General features: G+C 45.6%; 1 protein-coding gene across 1 annotated transcript; it reads right to left on the reverse strand.

The window, feature by feature from the left end:
* Window positions 1-1,525: 1,525 nt before the first annotated feature.
* FPR2 (formyl peptide receptor 2) lies at window positions 1,526-8,303 on the reverse strand. Its single transcript, XM_012643355.1, has 2 exons — window positions 8,259-8,303; window positions 1,526-2,975 (listed from the first exon to the last, which is right to left on the reverse strand). Exon 2 carries the CDS (start codon window positions 2,962-2,964, stop codon window positions 1,909-1,911), a length of 1,056 nt encoding a protein of 351 aa, XP_012498809.1. The 5' UTR covers window positions 2,965-2,975; window positions 8,259-8,303; the 3' UTR covers window positions 1,526-1,908.
* Between the last annotated feature and the right edge of the window lie 1,724 nt (window positions 8,304-10,027).

The raw sequence follows: 10,027 nt of genomic DNA on the forward strand, positions 1-10,027 counted from the left end.
AAATGAAAAGGGTAGAAACTGCTCTGCCTTGGAAATGCAGAGAACTTTAGAGGAGGCATGAGGGAAAGGGAGAAGAAAATTGATCGGATAAAGCAGTGGAGTGAGTGAGAGGCTTTGATATCAGGACCGTGTGATAATTCATTTTTTTTTTGCATCACTTTTTTTTTTATTTCAGCATATTATGGGGTACAGATGTTTAGGTTACGTATGTTGCCCTTCCTCCCCTCCCTCTCAAGTCCGAGTTTCAAGTGTGTCCCTCCCTCGGATGGTGGACATCGCACTCTTTGTGTATGCGTATACCCGTCCCCTCCTCCTCCTTCCCCCCTGCCCGACATCCAATAGATGTTATTCTTATATGTGCACTTATGTGTTGATCAGTTAATACCAATTCGATGGTGAGTACAAGTGGTGCTTGTCTTTCCATTCTTGGGACACCTCACTTAGTAGAATGTGTTCCAGCTCTATCCAGGAGTATATACAAGAGGTGCTATATCACTGTTGTTTCTTAAAGCTGACTAGTACTCCAAATTCATTTGGAGTTGTGTCTTTTGCTAATGCATCAGGAAAGTAAGTTATACAGTGAAGGATCATTTGTGAATGGCTATTTGAAGAAAGCAAAGGAAAGGGCTGAGTACTCTTGAGGGTTAATTTATTTAACATTTCAAAACATAGGCATGAGATAAGAGTTAGCCAGAGTCCTTTATTTGCATCAGAAACTCAAAACCAGAGGTGTTCATGAAAATGTAAGCCACATGGGAATTTATAAATATTGTGGGCTGGACATGGCCTGGTTCATGTTATGAGGCCTGGGGATAATTTTAATTAGACATTAAAGGTTCCTCACTTGACACCTAGGTGATACTGTTGTTTATAGATTCATTAATTCCATACATACGTACTGAGTGCACATTACCTGCCAGGAAGTATTTTACGCATCAGGAGTGGGGATCCCTCAGCATGCAATACAGACAACATCCCTGCCCTCACATAGCTTACATTCTCATCATTTGAAAGAAATCACAAGTTCTGTACACAGTTATTGCACTGTTCCATGCCAATAACTTTGACAGCTTGAATGAAATGGCCAACTGATGATATAAATAAAAGAATAAAAACAACATGATCATCTTAATATATGTAGAAAATGCACTTAATAAAATGGAACAGCCATTCATGACCTTAAAAAGAAAAATAAAACTCTTAGCAAACCAGAAACAGAAGAAAACTTCCATAGCCTGATTTAAAAAACAGCTACAAAAAACCTACAGCAGGCCAGGTACTCATGCCTGTTTTCCTAGCAGTTTTGGAGGCTGAGGTGGGAGGATTGCTTGAGGCCAGGAGTTTGAGACCATCCTGGGAAATATAGTGAGACCCCATCTCTACAAAAAAAAAAAATTAAAAAATTAGCTGGGGTGGTGGGGCGTACCTGTAGTCCCAGCTACTGGGGAGGCTGAGACATGAGGATCGCTTGAGTCCAGGAGTTTGAGGCTGCAGAGAGCTATGATGATGCCACTGTACTCCAGCCTAGACAACAGAGCAAGACCCTGTCTCAAAAGAAAAAAAAAAACCTACAGCAAGCATTTTGCTTTAGGGTGAAATACTAAAGCCTTCCCCTTATTATATACCATCTCATCCAATCCTTACAAATTCCCACCACTCTTTGTTTTGTCTTGGGCTTGTTTTCCACCTCCCCTTACTGCATGGTACAGGCTGAGGTCTAAAAGCCAAAAATAATGCTAATCTCCTCATTGTCTATTTCTTACCACAAAATCAGGGGTACGAAAGTATTTTTCCTTAGTAAACACTTGAGCCACTTATACTAGAAGCTCACTGTGACTCAGGTTAGATGAAGCTGGAACTGGGATCAGGGTAGGACGAGACAAAGCCCCAAAATGTCTCTGACACTCCTCACACTGCCTGCAACTCGGCCTCTGCAGGAGGTGAGGCAGAACTGGTCGCCGTGTCACTGGTCGGGGCTGAGTCCTCGGTGAGGGCCCTCTCCAGACTGGCCGGCAGGGAGTGGATCAGCCTCTCTCGGAAGTCCTGGCCCACGAAGACGTAGAGCATCGGGTTGAGGCAGCTGTTGAAGAAGGCCAGGGCGCTCGTTGGGTTAACCAGCACATCGAGGATTTTATACTGGCCGAGCAGCAACATCTCTTTGAGCCAGACTGTGCTTAGAAGGGCAACCAGTTGGAAGGGGAACCAACAGATGAAGAAAGAAGCCACGACAGCAGTGAGGACCCGCATCGGACGACTGGATTTAATCATGCCTTTTTTGTACATCTTGGCGGCGATGAGCCCATAGCAGACGGCAACGATGGACATCGGCATGCTAAAGCCAACAACGAACCGGATGATCCCTCTGACCGTCAGCATGGAGATGGCCACCTTCAGCTTCTCTTCCATGGTGTCACCCCAGGATGCAAAGTTGAAAGTACAGTACGTGTCCCCATTCGGCGTAGTTACTGTGGTCAAGAAGATGAAAACTGGCAAGGTGAGGAGCAGGGCAAGAACCCAGGGCCCCAGGATCACCTTCCTGGCCAGACCGACGGTACGGTGGTTCTGGGCCCAGACTGGATGCAGGACACAAATGCAACGGTCCAGGGCAATGAGCGCAATCAGGAAGACACTTCCAAACAGGTTGACGTCCACCACGATGTGAACTAACTTACATAGGAACCGGCCGAAGGGCCATTTTTCTCTCATGGCCATGGAGACTATGAGGAACGGTAGGGTGGCGGTGAAAGAGAAGTCGGCCAGGGCCAGGTTCAGGTAAGAGATGGTGGTGACCGTGTGTGTCATCCGGAATCCAGCCACCCAGATCACAAGCCCGTTGCCCAGGACCCCGAGGACAAAGGTGACTCCCAGGACCACCAGTGGGAGGATCTGCAGAGCAGTGTAGCTGGTAGACTCGTGGAGCCCCTCTTCAGATGCATTCAGAGGGATGGAGAAGTTGGTTTCCATCGTGCCCACACCTGAAACACGTCAACAGCGGTCATTTCTTAGCTGTGGAATCATCCTACTGTATTCCCGTTCATAGCCCACATCAAATTCCACTGTAGCTCCCACTCCTGCTGGGAGACAGACTCCACCGAGCCTTGTCAACTGCCGTACAATAACATTGGCCCTGTCTTGGAAATTTCTCTGGGAAAGACTAGTTCTACATATTCTTATAATTATGAACATGCATTCCAACTATCAGGTTGGTTGCTTTACCAAGAGGATTATGAGGCTCCCGTCCACCAGCAGAAGTGCTGAACTGAGGGTGTATAGACAACAGAAAATTGAGCACAGACAGCTTCCGCGTAGTAAGGAAAGTAGAAGTCAGGGTCAGTGGGTACAGACTTGTGTCCACCCATGACTCAATGCAAAAATGCTGGCAAGCTCTGCAACCTCTTTCAGCCCCAGGCTCCTCTAGGCTCCCACATCTTGTCCTTATCACTGTCAGAATCCTTGACCTATTGTCTGTCTACTATTCAAGTTAAAATTTTGGGTTTGGCTTGAGTTTACAGTAGAAGAGAATCTTGAAAAGTTACTGGTAACGTGTAGTAATACGTCACATCCCGTGGATTCTGGGCTGGAGGGAGTCGGCAAAGTGGGGGCCCTATCTCCGTGTTCCACCCTCTGCTTTTCATTATCCCTTCTTGATATGGAGCTCTTCCCTGTCGGAGATGTGAAAACGTTGTACCCTTTGTACAGCTTTAGTGTTTTGTGGGATAAAGAGTATGAGAATTACAAGTTTTGTCAATATTTGTGGGGTTCTTATTAGAGACCATGCATTGTGTTAATTGCTATATATGGGACCCAGTTTGGTTTATATAATAGCACTATAATGTTTATTATTTCCAGTTTTCATAAGAATAAATTGATGTTCATTCAGAGCAATTGTGAAATCTGCTCAAGGTCACTTAAGTGGTAAATAGTACAAGAAGGTCTTCAGTCCAGCTTGGTCTGACTTCTAAGCCCTCCCTCTGCTACATGAATCGTGACAGACGCTGCTGGTGGCCCACCCAGCATCCGTTTCCTCATTCTGAACTGCTAACCAGACCACAGTTCTGTTTAGTTGCTCACCCTTCAGGAAAGGTGCTTCTCCTTCACCTTTGGGAGCAAATACTGATTAGTCTAATTAGTACTGACTAGAATCCTTTTTGCTTTTCATGGATTGCTTTAGAGGTAGACACTGGACTAAATTATGGATGGTAACACTATGAGAAAATATCCTGAGGGGCTTCTGCTTTTGAGAACAAGAACCCAAAAGTTATAATCCCAGCCTCTGGACCAGGTCACGTCGGTAACTACGGCATCCAATTTAACCCAAAGGTCTCTGTGACCCCCTGTCTATGCCACTTGGCCAAATTTCCTTACACTGTGGGCTGCGGGCTTTATCAGAAATACTCAGGGTGCCTGTTAAAATGCACATTCATGAACCCCGCTGTAGAATCTCTTTGTGTAAAACCTAGGGTGATTTTCTATGGCTATGAAAATTTAAGAATCCTCTCACCCTGGGCTATTCGGCCTTTTTAAGAGTAATAGCAATTACCGCGCACTTGTTCATGTTTAGTGCTCGTAAGAGTGTTGTGAGGCAGCCATTGTCATCCCTTTTTTACCAGGGTGGAACCATGGCTCGGGGGTTTCCATGTTTTTTTTCAACATCAAGCCCAGCCAGTCAGTGGAGGCAGCAAGATTTGAAAAGCAGGTAGAACCAACTCCAGAGCCACCGCCTCTGCAGCCCTAATGTGCTGCCTTTGAAAGAGGTTCCCCAAGAGGACCTGGATATGGTCATACCACAGAAAGATAACTCTTCTCCATTTTTCCTTTACTCACTACCTCCTTTTCTTCCAGTTCTTACCGTCACTCTCACGGAGGGTTTCTCAACCTTGGCACTATTGACATCTGGGGCTTTGTTGTGTCCTTCATTGTGAAGACTGTCCTGTACATTGTAGCATGTTTAGCAGCACCCATGGCCTCTGTGTACCAGATGCCAGTAGTCACCTGCCTCCAGGAGTGACAACCAAAATTATCTGCAGACATTGTCAAATGTCCCCTGAGAGGCAAAATCACCCCCAGTTGCGCGTCACTGTTACAGGGTAAAGAGTTCCGGAGTGAGTTCTATTCTATTCTTATCTCTGACTCCTCCCCAGTAAGTTTTTGGTCAGTGACAGCTCTTCGAGCTTCAGTATCCTCCTCTGCAGAATGAGGATGATTTTATGGTTAAGTCTAACGTTCAGGTGAGGATTAAATGAGAACAGACATGGAAATCTTTTAGGTTAGATCAAGTGAGTCTGTACAGATAGGAACTCCTGGTCTTCACCAGGCTTTGTGCTGCGTTGTGGGGCTCGAACCTTATGCATCGTAGAAGCTCAAGGTCAGGACGAGAACGATGCTCAGAACAAGAGTGGGTGCTATTTTGAATATCGCCCACACACCAAGAGCTTCTCCTTTTACCCTCACAACAACTCATCTCGTAGGCTCTGCGGACAGCATTTGCTAACGTGTCTAGAGCAGCGAGCACACTCGGAAACACTGTAGATACTGACAAACGTTAGTGAGTATGACCGTTGCGCAGGCGAGTAAGTTAAGACTTAGAGTGGTTATGTTAATTGTATGAAGCCCCCAGTTAGAAAGAGGTGGAGCCAGAATTTGAGCTCAGCCAGGCTGATTTCAACAGAAATCTGTTCACCCTCTCCCACGCCGTATTTCCTCAGCCAGAGACAGAATTTCTCTACCCTCCCTCCAAGCATCCTGCAAGGCACTTAGAAGATAAGATGTACTCGGTCATGTCCAAATCACTGGTTTTAAGATGTTGATACGACATTGGAAGGATGAGTGTGCAATGGCAGATGGGGTCGGGCCAACGAGGGAAAGTTGAAAATTACAGGTCCACTCTGGTTGCAAGGGGTGGAAAGAGCCTGCGAGCTACAGATGGTGCCTGTACAGACGACGAGGCTGCCGTTTGGTGAGTCCCTAATATGTGCTCGTCCCCGTCCATTTTATCACCTCTAATTACGACATCCTTGCTTTCTCATCATTACTGCAATACAGGAGGAAACCATCTGTTACAGAAGCGACTTGCCCAATGTCACAGTTATTAATAAAGGGATGTAATTGAATTTATGGCCCCAAATGTCAAAATCAGCACTTCCTTGTTAGCTGACTATTTCTCCCGCATATTTGCTTTAAAATAAATATTTTAGTCCTTCTGCTTTCTTCACAAATTACTTAACTTCCTCTACTCGTCCCCCTTTCAGCCGATGTCCTTGACTGATATTTTAATGAGAAAATGGTCACAGTTAGATGAGAAATTGTTGAGAAATTAGATGTGAATAGCCTTTCCCTCCCTAACGCTCGAATCCACCTGCACCTGTTACTGTGAACAAGGCTTTTCCTTCCCAGAATTTCCTCCTGCATTAGTCCTTTCTTTTCTGCCACAAAGAAAAAAAGAAACCCTCAAGAAACCTTCTTTCTACAAGACCATTCTCACGATCAGGTAAACATCATCATATCCCCTCCTTCTAACTTCCTCGCCTAAACATCATCTCCCGAATCCACTCCGAGTTGACTTCGGTCCTCAGCCTCCCCCTGCTGTGTTCCCCTGATGCCTATGACCTGCCTGCGGTGGGTCCGGTGGGCCCTTCTCGGTTCTTATTCTGACATCCAGTGACACAGGGCCCAGTGGATCTCTTTTTCCTTCCTCGAACACATTTTTCCTATGCCATGAGATGATAAAGTGTACACACAATACACCCTTGGTTGCCTTTATAGCTCAACTGGCCACCTCCTTTCAGTCACTTTTACTAACATTTTTGGCTCTGGATTTAGGGCTGTTCCGCAGCTTGTATTCGACCCTCACCCCATCCTCTCTATCTAGCCTTTCCACAGGTAACGGCATCCAGCCTCATGGCTGAAAATATCATACTGTCCTCTCAGGGACACCATCAGCCTGGGCCTCTCCCCAGAGCTCTAGTCAGACACAATCACCTGACTTCTGGACATCTCTCTGTGGGAATCCCATCAGCACCCCAAGCCTCGCACTGCCCAACCAAACTGTTGATTATCCCAAACTCCCCAACCTGCCGCTCTCCCAATAGTCCGTATCTATCTGGAGCTTAAACATCACGTTGTTAAAGCTCCAAACCTAGAACGTATCTTTGATTTCCTTTTCCCTTACCGGCCAATCCAGTCCAAGTCCTGTTGGTTCTATCCACAGAACATACTGAGCCCACAGCCAGAATCACCTCCATCTTGGACCCTTCTCCGCAGCCCTTGTCAGGCTTGGACGTTTGCGCTAACCTTGTAAATAGCTTGTTCCTGGCCCTGCTGCCCCCTCCCCTAAAGTCCATCATCCAGACAGAGACAAATGATCTTTTAAAAGGGGAAATAAGATCATGACATTATTCTGCTCAACACCTGCCAATGGCCTCCAAACTTCTACCTCAAGCTCTCCACGCACCCCTGGGTCTGCCCTGCATGTCCCTCAGACTTCACGCGGGCACCTCTGACACGCTGCTCCGTTCACAGTGGGTCCCTTGATTCCTTGACTGTGCCAGCTCGTTGCCATCTCAGGGCTTTTGTTTTCTCTTTCTTCTGCCTACAGTGCTTTTCCTCTTGAGCTCCCCACACCAGGCTCATTCTAAATATTCATATTTCAGCTGAAATATCGTGTCCTCAGAGACGTCCTGCCCGACCGACTCACAAAGCAGCTGCCCCGGCCCAGCCTATCTCACCAGATACTTTTCTTGTTCATTTGTTCATTTATTTCCTATCCCAAATATCCCCCACTCTAGTACGTAAGCTCTACAAGAACACCACGTTCTTTCAGTGCCGTGTCTCCAGGGCAACACTGTCCAATAGCAACACAACGGGAGGCATGAACTCGAGCCACATATGTGACTAACAATTTTTGAGTAGCCATGTTAAAAAAAAAAAAAAAAGAGTAAAAACACTGGGGAAAATTAATTCTAATAACATATTTTGTGTAATACCACATGTCAAAAAGAATCTCATCGGAACATGTAACCAAAATAAAAGTTATTAATGAGATAATTTAGCTTTTTTATTCATACTAAGTCTTAGAACACACTAAGTACACTTTACAGTTACAGCACATTTCAGATCAGACTAGAAAGATAGCAAGAGCTCAAAAGCCATAAGTGGCAAGCGGATCCTACATTGTACGGCACTGCTTTCGGGTTTAGGAGGTGTCTGCCATCTAGCAGGCATTCAAACAATAATTTTTAAATTGTCAGACCCCAACTTACCACCAGGCAAGATCCTTTTCCTGTGACTGTTTCCTGCCTCCCGTGGAGCAATACAGGATAGAAGGGCTTTAGTAGAGACTTTGGTGAAGGACGGGGGAGGGACAATAAAACCGGAGCCAATCAGGTGACAGAAACTCTTCCAGGCTAGGTGAGTAGTCGTTGTCAGCAGACTCTTCTTAGACACTTCGGTGACCAAATATCACTTCACCTCTAACCTTCGCGGGAAACAGTAATTCAACCCTCCAAAGGTCAAGGGTCAAGGAATCTGGGAGTCCAGGGTTTTTCTTCTTCAGAGATTCAAGAAAATAAAAGCAACTGATGTGAAAAAAATTAGAAGCGAGCAATAAAAAAAAAAAAAGACGATGGTTAAGTAAAACTCAGTCCTCTACTTACACAATACTTCTGACATCACATATGTGGGTTTTTTCCACACCAGGAAATTCTACAGTTTTCTGGGGACACCAGCTGGGTGTCATACAATTCAATCCTTTCGTGACGCTGTCTACCTGGACTTAGCGTCAGACCCCACAAGTTGAAGGGCTCAGTCCCACAAACTGTCCTCACGTCAGACACCAATCACAAGTCCCAGGCCACCACACATACTTCTGACTGCCTACAAATCGAGTGTCCCTAGGACTCCTTCCTCAGGTTTGTTACTGTGCTAGAATGGTGCACGGAACTCAAGAAGACGCTTTACTTACATTTCCCAGTTTATAATAATAAAGGATTTATAATAATAATAATAATTTATAATAATAATTTATAATTTTAATAATAATCCTTTATAATAATAAAGGATACGACGCAAAAACAGTGAGGAGGAAGAGATGTCTGGGTGGATACGTGGCAGGGACCGGCTGGGGTGGTGCGTGGAGCTTCCGCACTTTCGCGGGGCACACCACGCGCCCAGCGCCCCTACGTGTCCCGCAACCCGAAAGTTCACCACGTCTTACTGTCCGAGAGTTTTCATAGAGCCCAATCTCCAGTTCCCATCCCCTCATCCTGGAGGTCAGGGGGTGAGGGGGCTGAAAGTTGCAACCCTGTAACCTCTTGGTCTTTCTGGTGACCAGCTCCATCCTAAGGCCACCTAGGGTCCCAGCTTAAGTCATCTCATCAGCATACACTCAGGTGCGATCAAAAGTGGCTCTTTATGAATAACAAGACTTTTATATCACTCAGGAAATGCAGTGTAAAATGTTTACAGTGACTTTAAACTATGGGTAAATTTATTACGAAAAAAAATTTCGAAAGGAGGTAGATTTTGAGTTTGAACAAGAACAGAGTTTCATTTTATTCTTCCAGCCCCCCATCCAGTTGGTTTCATTCCAGAAGCTTTTTGAACATGCCCACAGGATGGCTGCCACTGTACCAGACATCACATCCAAATGGCCCTCCAAGCCAGAAGGATGGAGACAGGCAGATAAAGTGACTCCAATCACGTGCCTCTCTCATTTTATAAGGGAGGGAAATCTTTTCTGGAGTCAAGACCTTTCTTTACTTGTCATTGGCAAGATGGAGCAACATGCTGATCTCTATATGAATCCGTACCCCCCCCCCAAAAAAGAAAGAAACAGAGAGTGGGAGAGAGAAAGGGAGGAAGGGAGGGAGAGAGAAAGAGAAAAAAGAAAATTAAAAGTGAGGTTGCCCTGATTGACTTAGGTCAATCATGACTGATTTTCTGAGATGGTGGCATGTTGCCGCCTGAATAAAGTGGAGTTTACTTCAAGGAAGAAGGGGTTGTAGGTATTTTATAGTTTCAGGCCTCTAAA

This window comes from Propithecus coquereli, unplaced genomic scaffold (assembly GCF_000956105.1).
Source record: "Propithecus coquereli isolate 6110/MARCELLA unplaced genomic scaffold, Pcoq_1.0 Scaffold196, whole genome shotgun sequence".
Taxonomy (NCBI): Eukaryota; Metazoa; Chordata; class Mammalia; order Primates; family Indriidae; genus Propithecus; species Propithecus coquereli.